Raw genomic sequence first — 15,803 nt, 5'->3', positions numbered from 1 at the left:
ATCAAATAACTGTCTAAAACTGGAAAACATAGTATCTGAAATTAAAAACTCACTGATCCATTTAACAAGACTGAAAAAGACAGCAAAAAAAAAAAAGAATTAGTAAATATGAAAGCTGGTCAAAGCTGGTTAGAAAGTTTTCAAACTGGGGGAAAAAAATTTTTTTTTTTTGAAAAATAAAATCAAAATAGAGCCAGAGAGAAAGAAGTCCAAAGTCTGAACATATATGATCTTGACACTCCCAGAGGGAAAGGAAAGAGAATATTTGAAGAGATAATAAGAGAAGTATTCAAAATGATAATGGCCAAGAATTTTCCAAAACAGATGAAAGATATCAACTCACAGATTCAAAGCTGCAGTGAAACCCAAGCAAATTAAAAAAGAAAATGTCACATAGGCCTAACATAGTCAAGCTATGAAAAATTCATTTGAAAAAGTAAATCTTAAAAGAAGCCAGAGGAAAAAGATATTGCCTCAAAAGGGCAACAATAAGACCTTTAAACAGAAAGTAGGGAAGCCAGAAGACATTACAAGTGCTGGGGATTTTATACCTGGGGAAAATACTTTCAAAATAAATGCAAGTCAAGGATTTCTCAAACAAATGCAGAGAAAGATCATTACTAGCATCATTCACTAAATGATAAAAGTTCTCTTAGGATGAAGGAAAACAAATCCTGAAAGAAAAAGGAACTGCAGGAAGAAATTAAGAACACTGAAATGGTATGTATGTAGGCAAATATAGAAGAATATGGATGTTCTAAAACAATTATGTCTTGTGTTTATACACATGAATAAGTAAAACAAGTTTTAAAAATAACATTAAGGAGGGCAGGAGGTAAAAAGACTTAAATTGTTGTAAGGTTTTTCCACTGCTTGGATATGATCAAGTATTAATGTAAGGCAGGCTATAATAAACCAAGGATATGCATTATAATCTCTAGAGTAACCACTAAAAGAAGTATATAAGGATATATAATCTCTAGAGTAACCACTAAAAGAAGTATATAAGGATATAAAAAGTTAGCAGAAGTGAAAAAAAGTAGTGTGGTGATACTACTATTGTACGTGACTGGTAGAAATGCAAAACGGTAAAACTTCAAAAAAGGGTGATTCACAACATCTGCCAAGTATTATATACTTTAACCCTTCTTACACAGCAATCTCCTTCTAGAAATCTATCTTAAAGATAACAGGAAAAACAGAAAAGCAATATTTTACTGCAGTACAACCAAGACTAGAAATAGCCCTAATATCAAACAGGAAACGGGCTAAATAAACTGTACATCCACACAATGAAGCACTATGATGCTTTACAAAAGGAGTAAAACCTCTCTTTCTCTCAATATACATATGCAGCAGCCATGGAGAGTGAACGGCAAAAGGTACTCTTAAAAGCAAGGTAAGGTGTGTAAAGTTTTTTACTAAGAAAAGCAGTAAGTCTGAAGTAGATAACATGGATCTGTTTTGAATTTAAATAAATAACAGAAGCACAAGTCATAAAATTAACAAAAGAGAGTTACGTGGGAGGAAGAAACAGGGTAAAGGGAGAGCAAAAGAAGTGATCGTTATTATCATTAGGAATTGGAACTGCTGGCATGGGGACAGAAGATACAAGATACAAACAAACCTACAGCCCTAATTTAAACTGATAGTATAAACTCATGATTTTTATTTTAAAATATAAAATATAATTATTTTCTACGTTTGTCCATTAAAAGTGTCTAGTAATAGTGATCAGCCAGTAGCAATGGATATGCCTAAGAGCCCAGACTGTGGGCTCCAAATACCATTTCAGATAAAAGAAACCAGGGTTCTCCAAGGTAATGCCTGATTTAGGTATGGATGGGGAGTTGAATTTGACACAACAGAAACCAAGGAAGTTATCAAAAACCACCGAGATTATATCAAAAAGATTCAGAACCCAATCCTAAAGAGATCTCGTTAACATCCAATGATAGGATAATTTAAACATCAAGGAAAATCACTGAAATGTTTAAAACACATCTCAACCCACTTGACAATGATACTTAAGGCAAAATAGCACTTTGGCGAATACAAAAACCAACTATTTTGAAAACTAGTAAATAAAAAGGAGAAAATAATTTTCCCTATACCAATTATTCTCTGGAAGAGATATTCTTTATATAGTTCTACTAAATTACTTCTTTTACCTCTAATAAATGAAGACTGGTCATTACATGCAGAGTAATAGTATTCTGTAATCTGTTACCTAGGCAATGAATTTCAATGTCTTAAGAGACAATCAAACTTTATGTGCTTCCTAATATAAGAACACACTACTTTTTTTGCAGTCTTTCCCCACCAGAGGAAGAAAAATAATCAAACTTGAATCTGAAAAAACCCCTCTAGATTCGACTACCAGTTTACAAGAATACATTTATGTATGACACATTTGCTACAACAGAAATTTGGCACTGCCTGAATATTAAGGAATTACTGATTTTTCTTCAAGTATGATAACAGTAATGTGTGTGTGTGTGTGTGTGTGTGTGTGAAAGAACATTATCTTGAGCTACAATGATGAAATGTTTATAGATAAAATTATTTAATATCTGGGAGTTATTTCAAACCAATATGAGATGAGGGATGTAGTGAGGGTAAAGATAAAGTCAGGCTATGAAGTAACCATTGCAGAAGCTGGGCTGTGGGCATGGAAAGGTGTGACACTGTTTTCTACTCTGGGTCTAGTCTTTTCATTAATTTCATATGCAACAGTCAACTCTTAAAATGCTTTGTGATATTTTAATGCTAATACCCTGAGATAGCCCTGCAACAATTTTTCTTCCCAGCCTTCTCCCCAGAAATGAAATGGTAAAATAAATGAAATCAAATCTCTCCTAAAGAAAAAAATTAAGAAACATATGAACTGATGGCAATGTATAGATCATATTTTGATCCTGATTCACATAAACGAAAATTTTAAATGGATTTATGAGGACTGTAACATTTGAACTTAATAATAGTAAAGATTTTCTTAATACACCCACAATACTGTCTAAAACTTTTCATGTCTCTATTTTTATAGCTACAAATTCACATATATGCAGATGCAATTATGCCTAAGACTGGCTTAAAAATACTTTTGGGAGTGGGAAAAATGATTGACTATATAAATGAAACAATGGTCGCTGTGGATTAATAACTGTTTATGGGATACTGGAGATTATTATACGACTCAACTTTCACATACATTTGATTTTTTCCATGAGAAAGATCATGTCATTCTTCTTTTCTAAATCCTTTGATGGTCCCTGATCACCCTTAGGTTGAACCCCACACTTGCTGCTGGCCTGCCAAGGTCCTACACGACCTAGGAGCACTTACACCTCTCCGATTTCATCTTCTATTACTTTCCCTTCACTCTTGCCACAGGCCCCCTCTTGCTCTCTATTTCTCACACATGCTGAGCTCACTCAGACCTGTGGCTCTACACTTCCTCATTCCCTCACACCTGTGCAGAGCGGGTCTCCTCACTTCATTTGATCTTTCACAAAATTGCTGTGCCTAAGAGAAGGTTTCTTTAACCAACCTATCTACACCTCCCCACCAAGCAACCTATATTCTTACCCTGTGCTTTGTTTTCCTTCACTGCATTGACACTACCTTCATGAGAATCTTGCAATAGAGTATGTTATCTGAGAGTTGAGTGCCAGTCAGGGCATCAAAAACAAAAACAAAACCAAAAAATACAGCTGCTTAATTTCCTGTCAAATGTTAAGGCCAGAAAAATGGAAAAATTCAAGTGCAAGTACACAAAAGTGAGCAAATACACACAGGTTGCATTAAAAAAACTTGGAATAGTTGACAGGATATTATATAAAAACATGTTAGGAAGGTCCAAGTTAACAGGCTTCATTCAGTAACACTAGAAATTCTGAAATTAACCAAAATTTAAGTCTTCAAATAGCCCACTGATTCTATAGAAACATTATTGATGGAGTTATTTAAAAAAAAAAAAGCTTAAATGTAAATTTTAAGGAAGCTAAAAATAGTATTCCTACACCAGAAAGCATTTAATTGGATTTATAATTATGCAAAAGTTATTCTTAGTTACAATTGAGACTCTAGAGTCACTGTTTTGTCTACCATATATGATAAGACTTCTGGATTATAATACATTGATTAAATGAGTCTAGTGACTGGTAATTCTGGGGAGAAATTTTTTCTCTCAAGTTCATATTATGATTGTCTTATGGGCTAAATTTTATTATACCATAAAAAACTCAAGATACAAAACTCTGCAAATCATGCAATCAGATGCTATAATAATCAATGTAATCATCTGAGATTCTTTATTCTTCTATAGTTCAAAAAACACAGAGTCAATCTTGCTATAAATTTTGGATGGTTTTCTAATGATTCCAATTCAAAATGATTCCAATCCAAATCAAAAATAAAAGTACATAAGAAAATCTTAGATTTTCTTACATGAAAATCTCCTTACATCAATAGGTAAACAACAAAGACAGCACTCAGCTAATTATTAATGATTTGGGGGGGAGGGCAAATTTTAAAAGCATTTACTTACTAGCTCCACTTCCAATTGTTCTGTGGAAAAGTTGTGACATCCGAGGACCGAGAGGGCCAAACAGGTGAGGAGGAAGACCCCTGGCTTCTAACAGAGCTAAAGAGAAACGAGCAGAAATGGGTGAGTTGTTAATGCAATTGATATTATCTAAAAATCTCAAGCAACTGCTTCATCTTACATAATTGAGTTAAACAATGTTATTTTCCATTTTGAACTTTAAGAGACACTACATTAAACTTTCAAGGCCATTCTTATATATTAATGTAATTAGTAAGTTATAACATCCATGTGCCAACTCCGAGGCATCTTACGGTTTTATGGAATTAAATATCAGCGCTAGTAGAACTGTGTAAATGGTCCAACTAAAACCCAATGAAAACATTTATTTTGAAATTACATTAAATCTCTACACTGTTCTTCCTCTGATATTCTCAAATACTGGTCATGAGAGCCTCTAAATACATATGAATATTTTTATCAGTTCCAAAAAAGTGAGAAAAACTGCGTTCATGAGAGTTTTAGTCAAAAAGAGAGTGTTACAAGTTCCTATGGGATCTTAAAAGCAATCTAAAACTTATAAATAATGTTTCTTGTAAGCCTAACATTTGAAATCAACCACTTGAAGATGGTAAAAATACCCACCCACTTCTAAAAAACACATACATACAAAGAAGGACTTACAACATTAAAACACCTGAAGTTTCTGTATGCATTTTATGTTCATTTTAAAACAGGTGATTTAATACAAAAGAACATGGTAAAAAAAAAAAGCACCACGCTAGATGTACTGTTATTAGGTACCAGAGAACAATATATTAAGCTATCTCTCCTTTTCAAGATCTTCCTTAATTTATTACTAGCTACATATGTGACTACAATAAAGAAAAATTTAAAAACATAAAAAATAAATATATAAGAATTTGTCTAGTTAAACAGTAAAATGAAGAGCCAGGAGAACATTTGCCAATTTTGAATCATCAAATCACCACTAAATAAGCAGCTTTTACAGAGGTAGAGGTATTGCTAGATTACGTTCAAATAAGCTTATCTACATTAATTCCAACAAAGAAGAGCAGTAACAGGCAGCCCATGGGAATGGTTTCTTATAAGCTCCAACTCTTTACCTTGTAATCGTCCCATCTCGGAATCATCTGATTCACTCTCCCCAGAGGTGGTCATGCCCACAGCTCCTGCAACAGAACTAGAGGCTTCAAAGAAAAAATAAATAAATAAGGATTAGGAGAAGAACTTTTAAAGTTATTACCTCTAGTTTATCATAAAAAAGGAAAGCAACGTTTTACACATTACAATGAGTAAAGGCAATTAAATGTCTGCCCAATGCACACTCTGCTGCTCTTCTAGACTTCGTGCTGCAGCTTTTAGGAACAAAAAGATGGCTCAACTATCTCAGTGTTAAACGAGCGTAATTAAGTATTGTCCTGAACTCCTCTCTCACAGGTCCATGGAGATAACACTGCTAAAACAACTGATATTTAACAGATGGGCAATTAGTAACAAAGGTAATAGCAAAACTAACATCTGAGAGAAATGTTCCCTGGGGATGTGTGCCTTCTTCAGTTTGCTTTATTCCTAGACTGTAGTCTTGATCAAATCATTTATCTGTTTTCTTTAATTGCAAGAGTGTGTGTAGATTATACTTTTTATTTCCAGGACAAAATATTGAAGATGACTGCAAGTCACTACAAACAAAGGAGCAGGCTACTAAGATGTCAAAACAAAAGTAGAGTGAAGAGTTCAGATTCAGAAGGATGCTACTATCGGAATGAAGTGCTAACTCGACCAATAATTCAGTCTAGGCAAATAAAGATTGATTCTGTCATGAATCTGACCAGGAGATGAAACTATCTTCCTGAAGAAGGTTAGCCGGAATATAGTGTCTGTTGAGTCCTAAAACATATTTTTATATAGATTTAATCTATATATGACCACACCATCTACAGTACCTTAAGCACTGTAAAACTGACAAATAATGACTGAATGCAAGCCAGGAAGAATATCTTTGTCATTATTGTTTAAAGAGGCACATGGGTAATGTGAATTTAAAGAGCTATTGTGAAGAAAAAGATGCTAATACACCAACTATTAACTGTATATTTCATAATGCTTTTTTTCATACCTCACTGATTATTTTCTATCATTTCACTGGGATTTTTTCTTTAATCATGGGAAAATGTATGGTTAAGAACAGAAGAAAGTAAACTGGCCGACATGCCAAATCCGGTCCAGCGTATCATTTTGTAAATAAAATTTTATTAGAACATAGCCAAGCTTATTCACTTACATACTGTCTGTGGCTGCTTTCATACTACACCTACAAAGTTGAGTAGTTCCAATAGAGCCTTTATAAAACTTATAACATCAACTATCTGACTCTTTACAGAAAATGTTAGCAATCTCGTGGTTGAGAATTACAGGCTAACCAGAAATACTTATTAAAGGGTACAGGAGTTTAGCAAAATTTACACTTCTGAAGAAAAAGGAGATAACCAATAACTGTACTCTATAACTACTCAGAGGTGACGTTCATTAAATGTTTGTGATATGCAAGCTGTGTCTATGTGTTTCCTTAGACATACAAAGAGGCATTATAAGCAAGCTTTATCATGCACAGGAGAAAACTGGCTTAGTGACTTTGCAGGTACTTGCCCCAGGTGAGACAGCTAACAACAGATCAGAGAATCGAACCCACGCAGTCTGACTTTATAGGTTGTACTCTTAAGAACTGAACTCTATCAGCTCCTTAAATATATTCTTCAGTACTAATTTTTAATTCAAGTACAGCTGCTTCCTCATATTATACAGAAACCTTGTTAACAAACTGTCATAGGGGCTCAACTACAACTGAATTTGTTAAAATGGCTCTTAAACTTGTTTTAAAATTCTTCCAATCATGTGGAAAGCAAACACAAAGTTTTGATAAAATAGTTGGTTTTCTTAAAAACATACTCTGGAATCATACATTTTTAAAAGAAAAAACAAATATTCGCTTGAAAGGTAACGTTGGTTTTTTAAGTTTATCGAAGGTCTACTGGTTTACTTTCAAACGTTCTATAGATCTACAATCTACAATTAAATTTTAAAGTTTTAAACATCTGAATCTAATGACTTACATAATAATGAATATCTCAAACTGCACTGCCACAGACACATTAACCAAGATAAAATTTGTAAAAGCACATAATAAAAAGAGTTGCTAAAACTATTATAGCAGGGTCCCAACCTCAAGAATGCCACAGAACCACTGCAAAAAAGGGCAGTGATATTCTGATTTGAATGGAGGTTGAATATCGGTTCTGACAGAAATCAGTTACAGGATCCAAAGGAAAAGATCTTTTGCCAGTCTTATTACCGCAAGTATTAAGCTTCTCTCTACCACAGCTCACACTATGCAAGATTTTACAAAATTAGATAAACCAAACTAGCTTAGTCTGTGGGTAGCTCTTAGTAAAATCATACAGGTAAGGAAATGTAATCAATCAATAAGAGTCACTGACAAAGTACTTTAATCAAGTCGTCAAACTTCCTTGGACAACATGCACAAGACCTGTCCATAGACAGAAATATAAAAATGAGACTACCAAGCAGAGAAAATCCAATGCCAGATTTTAAGAGGTGTTGATCTTTTTTTCGTTTAAATTGGCATCTCTCCCATCTAGTCTTAGCATATCTTCACAGCACCATGTAAGACAGTTTCCAATACACAGCTGAACAAAAACAGTAGGGGAATTTTGCTGTTTAAATCAGAACACAAGAATTTTATTATGGAGCTCCAAGTTTTTACACTTCAAGATTTGCAACCTCTTATGCAGAAAACAAGACAAAATTTTAGAATGCGGATAGAATTCAATTTTACATGACAGGAACCAGTAAGGGTTTACCTAAAGAAGCAACAGCAAGACTTTTTTTAGAGTGTCATGAAAACTCTTGAGCAAGGCCAGAATGGCTGTTAGAAATGTAATTATGCCTTATATGGGCCCTGTATCAGGTAATAGGGTAACAATCAGATCTGTAGTCGTACTAAACAAAAGTAGTTAAGGCGAGAAAAATTTACAAAACTGAGTTGCTTTCTTTTTACAATCTGACTCTGTTCTTGTGAAATTAAGATTCTCAATGCAAAATGTAGGTGGCCAGAACATTTTTTGTTACTATTTGATTGTTTTGCAGGTGTAAAGAATACTTGATTCTCCACTTTATTATCTATAGTATTTCCAAGACTGTATCAGCATGATAAAGGAGTGCACAGTTCTGATGAAGCTTAAAACTAAACCCTTAACTCTTGGGACAATGTGGATAACACTCTTCAACTTCAAGAGCTAGCATTACTTCTATAAAAGCTGAAGGGGTTGAGTCTCCATCACAGTAAACTTCAGAGTGACCCAGCAGGGAAACCATTATCAACCAACTTTCCTAAGTGTCAACAACACTGTCAAAGTCAGGGTGACATCACAGCAAGGGTGGAGCAATGCTTTAATAACTACTAGTAAAAAAAAAAAAAAGCTTATTTCAATGATTCCACTAAAGTAGGTCAAGAAGATATGATCTTCAAAAATAAGCACTGAAAAAATGAATATATAAATAACACTAAAGATGTTATTATCAACCTCTTTAAATTAGTAAAAATATTATTTCAAAATAAATGCTTCAAATGAAGGAAAACTTATACCAACTGTGTAAGAGCTATCTGAGAATGAATACTTGCCAAAAGATGCTGTTGCCATCGTTGATTTATACTCTACACTAACTTAGAGGGTTTTATTTTTCTTTAAATTCCAATTTTACATACTGAGAAACTAAAGCACATTTCACTGGTTTATACACCTGAAACAAATATAATATTGTCTGTCAATTGTTAAGTGAAAACAAAACCGAAGCACATTACACTGAAGAACTTAATATAAAGCTAGTAAGTAAATCGCCTGTTTCCCTAGTACTTTAGTGAGCTGGCAGAATTCCTTTAGGATCCAGGGGTCCGGCCTCCAAAGTGTAAATGAAGCTAGCGTGCTGCTCTAATACCAGTGAATGTTGCCACATGCATCTTTTACACAAACTTGGAAAATACCTGGATCACACTGTGATTTCAATTACGAATGACAATGAAACACAATAGAGTGTTTAGGAGGGCAGTCTCAAGAACCTAATTCCTTGAAGCTTTTATCCTCTTAAGTAAATATACCAGGGAACACAATTTTACACACCACCCCCTCATTCCAGCCTCCAATTATATCCATATGAATTAAACTCTTGTAATGCTAAGGAAGCAGAAGGACACAGCCATTATAAAAGTGCAATTTTGTAAGGCCTCGATTTGAGAGACACATCCTAATTTGTAACCCAAGGCAACTTTAACCACTATGTACTTCGGGTTTTCCTCACTTATAAAATGAGGATAACAGCACTCCCATCTCAGCAGGTTGTTTTGAATATTAAATGAAAATATATGTAAAGTGCTTAATATTGTGTCTGCAAGAGTGTACACTCCTGTTAGCTATTGTAATTACTGTAATGAGTCCACTTTAACAGACTCAGCAGCTCCATTTCTGTCATCCATATGGGAATTGCCCCACTTAGATATTCAGACTTGAAATAAACATTAGAACACTGGGAAGGGTAGGCTGTGTATCACAAAAAGCTTCAATGAGTTGCATGTGCAATGGACTGTATTTTCCCCCAAATCTACCATTTAACCCTTCAGAAAAACTATTCTAGGAAAAAGGTACAGGAAAAAAGTCCCGTCCCACCAGAACAGATGCTGTAAGTTCAGCAAGTAACATCACATAAAATTGAAGATCAGTGGTTAAAAATGTTAAGCTGGACAGAAAGCTGAGAAAAAGTCATAAAACATGGACAGTAGTGGGCAACCCAGAACCTTCCTAGAAAACTATAACATATGATCAACCAACCACAGGCAATAAACTAGCACATATTTTAATATTACACAGTTGCACATGAAAAAATTTTGTTCAAGGAAGCAACATATATGCCTACACCCAAACCTATGTGTATCATCCTGGTTGAAGGGCATCATACATACCCATTATGTTCCTAATAATGAATTAAAACATTTTTGTACTGGATCTTAATGCTAATAAGAAATGTCAAGAGCAAGCCACATTTAAAAGCCTGTTAGCCCCAGTTAACGTTGAAGTTATTAGCCGCCTTCTGGTATTGGTAAAGAATACATGTTTAAAGCTGAAAGGGGGGCAGAGGGGAGTGGTGGCTTAACTGTTGCTGTACTAAGAAAACAAGAATAAAAATAAGAAGCCCGTAAAAATATAAATAGTATTCTTGAAGTTGCTTAGATTCAAAATAAATACTTAGTATATTTTAGAAATTATAACAGTTTAAATTAAAATTTACACATGTATGAAGTGAATGATACCATATCCTTAATTTTTATTATGAATTTAAATTTTTTCCAACAGTCAATGGGCAACTATTAAATGTGCTCGTCAATATATAAGGAGCTTAAACAGAAACTTACACTTTCCTAAAAAAGCCCATTGAATGTAATAAATACAAATTTGGATTTGGAAAAGGATTAAACAACAACCGAATCCAACTAATCAAAAAACCAAATCTATGAAGTAAAACAGAAGAGAGCGAAAACTTCATTTGAGGGTAAGATATCTAGCAGATCTTTCTGCCCCTTCTCTTTCCTTCTATTTGGTACACCTAAAAAGTAATTAATCTCTAAATAAACCTGTAAGAGACACAGATGCATTTTAGGGATAAGAAGTGCCAACCTACCTGCAGCTCCTTGGGGAATTTCATCCGTCCGTGCAGCTGAAGAATTTACTGTCTCCTGGTTGCTTTCAGGGTCTGCCATTTTCTCCTGCCGACGAGCTTCAGCTGCTCCTCTTTTGCCCAGGCCAGAGCCTCGCCGACTACAACAGAAAAATGCCATCATAGGCAGCACTGCCAGTGACCAGGAGCAATGAACACACAGCACAAAGCTCCAATGAATGGAGCACAAAGCCAGTTTCTTCTTTTACATAAAAATTGTTGCAGAAAATTGCTATGGATAACAACCAAGACTCTGTATACTTAAAATTCTTCCAAGTTATATATTACATTCACAATACAAGCTTTTGTGTTGCTATGAGCTGTTGTCATCCTTACAGACAGAAATGATTTTTAAACTTCCAGCTAAATGGAAAAGAGACTCCTTCTACAGAGACAATTCAACTCATTTACAATAGATCCCTACCTTCCACGGTAAACAGTAAATCAATATACAGACTTTTGGATTGATACCTGACAAAGCGGGGAGGGAAGGGGGAGAGGAAAAGGTAGGGAAAATCCCCATCACCTAAGTTTCAGATTACTTAAATCATCAAAAAATAACTGTCTTAATAATGGACAATAGCTCCATCCTTTAAAATAAATCTTTAGTTTATGAAGATTTAACATCTATAAATAAATACAGATGACAATTAGGGAGATACTTATTTAGGATGAAGGCATAGTATAAGATATGGAAAAAAGTGATTATCTCTCATGAAACAGATAACATTTTATTGATGATGACTTTTTGTTTTAATAGACAAATCAGTAAGCAAATCAGGTAGAAAAAAAAGTTCTCAAATCACTATAACTTGATATTGTTTAAACAGCAGCTCCCTAAATTACCTTAGGAAATTCTAAAGAAATGTTTTAGACTAAAGTCAAACGACAGTGAAATTAGAAGCTGCCCAGGAAAGGAGCAGTAGACACAAAATTGAAGGCGCTGAATTACCAATTGATAAAAGTATGTAAACTAATATACGGGTATCACATCAAAGGTAGTTGATTTCTAGAAAATGAGCTCCAAAACAGCAACTAGGAGAAAGGAGAATTGGAAGAAATGAAAGAATATGAACAAAACCTACATTTTTCCTTGTGGGGTAGGTGTCGTAATACAAAATGAAAATTAAGTACATCTCTCCCCCTCACCCATTAAACTCAGTAACTAGTGCCAACACCTTTAGACACTAATTAGCCAATGTTACAGCCATTAAAACAGGCATCCCTTTTGATCCATGAATCACACTATAGGGAAATTTAGCGACTTTTAAAAACTAACCCAAATACGCATAAAAATGCTCATAGAGATTTATTTGGCACAATGGAACTTCGAAAACAACCAATATCTAATTACTGACAATAACTGTGAAAATAATATAGCAACAGAGGAAACGGTAAAGGATAACTGTCAAAAAAACCTAGTATGATTAAAACAGCAAAAATATGTAAACTACTATTGGGAAAGAATTCACCAAAATAATACCAGTTATATTAGAATAAATTTATTTAATATTCAATTGAAAATTTTAATAATTTAAAAAAACTTACAAAGTTAAGGATTTTAATGAAAACTAAACACAGATAATAAACAAGTCAGGAACTGGGACACCCCAAATTATTACCTGGCACTAGCACAGGAGCCCGTGGTCTTTTGGCGTGTGCTCCGCCTCAAACTGGGGAGCTCAGCAGGTGGGGATTCACTGCGCTTCTTGGTAGATTTTCTTAAACCTATATATGTGAAATGCAAAAGTAAAATTTTAAAAAGAGATGTTACCTAAAATTAAAAATTACAAAATTCTTCAGGTCATCACCCTGGTCAAAAGCCTACCGCATCTTCCCTGGCCTTTCACATGCAAAAAGTTAATGTGGTACTTATTAGGCATTCCCATAAGTACCACACTTGTGGGTAAGTGTTCACATTCAGGCTGAATTTTCTCACTTTGGCTCAACCTTGACTCAAGTTATCCTACACCGTAAATGATAGTCCCTCTTCTCTCAACCATTCCCTTTAAAAGTTCCTGCCATGTTTCTACTCCTCCACTACTTTTCTCCACTAAAGCCAAAAGGTCTTTTGTACATCATATTATTTTGGAACTTTACTAAACATCATTTAACCCTTTATTACATTGTCTTTACACTGTCCCATTTCACCTGGTTTATATAAGGCAATGAAAGAACAAATGCTTTATTTTCTTTACACCACCCATCAGCAAGAAATATAAATTTGAACGAAGGTTATTAGAAAATCCAATTAACAGAATACTGTATAATTGGGGTGGGATCAATCAAACAAACTTTACAGCTTATTCTGGAAGCTAATTAATACCTTTACAGAGTTAACAGATTCAAAAAAGGTATAGCATTTAAAGTTTATTACTATTTTATGAACAATGGGGAAGCCATGAGAACATCCATCTACCCTCCTCCTCCCCAAATGATGTCATCATACATGACAAAATACTGGGCAGTGTGTTCTCTATCAACAAATGACCTCCAAACAGTGAAAGGCCTCCGAAGTCAACAAGCATTCTTTCCATTAGAATTGTGGCATCATCTTAAATAGATGTTAACTTTTTCAAATCAATTGTACACTAACAATTCTCCAGATCACTTTTTCCCAAGAAGTTTAAAACTATTTCAACTTCTTTAAAGTGGAAAGATAAGAAATTCTTTACTCTTGATTTTGATTAAAACACCAGTAAAGGGTCTGGGAAAGATAGGTTAAAAAAAGATTCTAGGTCTCTTCCTAATTTAAAACTTCAGTTCATTCAACTTGGGACGATACTTATAGCATATATAATGAAAGTTGCCAAGTGAAAAACAATCTATTCAAGAATCTTTAAAGACAAAACAGAAGCTATAAAGACAAAATTTTATGTTGGCATACCATTTAGTAATCTAAACCATACCTTTTGGGTCCTTCCCCACTCCCCAAAATTACTTTTGTGAAAGGTTTATCTAGACTCCTCAAACTAGCATGAAAAGATGAAAGAATAAACCTTTAAGTGGGGAAAGATGATTAGCCTCAGGGTTTCTTAAGTTTCTATTTTATTTTTAGGTTGATTTTCTATAGAGTATATTGCCAGAATTATTTGATGTGATCAAATAATACTCTATACTACTTTATCTTGGCCTGGACACACAGTCCAGCCACCAGAAAGACTAGACATGGCATATGGATTATAAAGCTAGCTTAATATAGTCAGTTAATCAGTATCATTATTTTTTAGTATTTAAAAAATTCAGAAATTTTTAAATATTTCAAAATATTAAATTACATCCATCTTTCTAACTTGTGTGACTAAGTTAGAACAGACTAAAAAATGTACAGTTTAGAGAAGAAAAAAACAGGAGTGTTTATTACATTAAAACTACCAAAAAAAGTGTATTCACTTTTAGAAAAATCCTTGTATTATTGTCACTAACACTTCGTGTAATATTAAAGCGTCTTTATATACACCATGATACAGAAATGAACACTAGCACAAATTTTTACATCCATTCGTGACATTCAAAATAAAATATTCAACTTAATGTACTGTGGACTACTGCTATATTGCTAATTTGAGGTTGACAGTATACTTTTTGACCAAACTTTTTTACACTTCACTTCTCATGACCTATTTTATTTAAGACTTTGGTGTTTCTTTTAAACAACTTCATTCAAACATAATTTCCATATGATAATATGTACTCATTTTAAGTGTATGGGGTTCAATGAGTTTGACAAATGTATTCACCCTTATAAGCAACACCACAATCAAGACACACAACATTTCTATCATTCTAAATTATTCCTTCGTGCTCTTGCAGTTAATCTCGACACATCGGGACCCTGGCAACCACTGATTTGCTATTTTGCTGCTATTGGCTATTCTAGAATTTCACATAAATGCAGTCATATGGTGTTTTAGAGATAAATTCGTGTTGCTAAATTTCTCTCTATTATATTAGTAGGCCATTCCTTTTTAGAGAGTAGTGATAACGGTATTTCTTTGTGTAGATGTGCACCACCTCTTTATCCATCCTTTGTGTTAAACTGTAAGAGATGTGGACTGAGTTACAGAGAAGTAGGGCAGAGAAGAACCAAATAGAGCGGAATAGAAAAATATTTATAACTGATGTCATAATCATACTATAATGTCAGATGACTGTTAGGCTAACTGACATTACGCCATCTAGGCTGATAACCTAGGAAGTAACACCAAACATCTCGTTTTCTGAAAGGCAATCTCATGGTAAAGGAGCTGCTCCGTATAATGCTCTCTATGGAAAAGAGGTATCACTACTATCTGTAACATTACCTGAGCCCAGGATGAGAGACAAAGCTAGCTTTGACATACTCTCCTCCAAAAACTGGAACAGGGGAACATCCATCTCACATGTGGTGACAAATTGGTAATCAGAAACTTAGCATTTCTAAACAAACCAAGTCAAGCTTTGGAAAAAC

At 34.1% G+C, this 15,803-nt stretch overlaps 1 protein-coding gene across 21 annotated transcripts in view; it reads right to left on the bottom strand.

Annotated features, from left to right (window-relative positions):
• TRIP12 (thyroid hormone receptor interactor 12) overlaps positions 1-15,803 on the bottom strand; it is a 129,378-nt gene that overhangs the window by 49,953 nt on the left and 63,622 nt on the right. For all 21 annotated transcript variants that reach the window (XM_039855301.1, XM_039855300.1, XM_039855306.1 and 18 more), the window contains 4 exons: positions 12,976-13,081; positions 11,318-11,454; positions 5,674-5,757; positions 4,550-4,645 (listed from right to left, as the gene is read on the bottom strand). In XM_039855301.1, the coding sequence (XP_039711235.1) occupies positions 4,550-4,645; positions 5,674-5,757; positions 11,318-11,454; positions 12,976-13,081 (423 nt within the window). The remainder of the gene's footprint in view (positions 1-4,549; positions 4,646-5,673; positions 5,758-11,317; positions 11,455-12,975; positions 13,082-15,803) is intronic.

Source organism: Pteropus medius, unplaced genomic scaffold (genome assembly GCF_902729225.1).
Source record: "Pteropus medius unplaced genomic scaffold, Ma_sr-lr_union100, whole genome shotgun sequence".
NCBI lineage: Eukaryota > Metazoa > Chordata > Mammalia > Chiroptera > Pteropodidae > Pteropus > Pteropus medius.
Note: the sequence above shows the minus strand (reverse complement) of the source record. Positions and strands in the feature narration are given on the sequence as shown.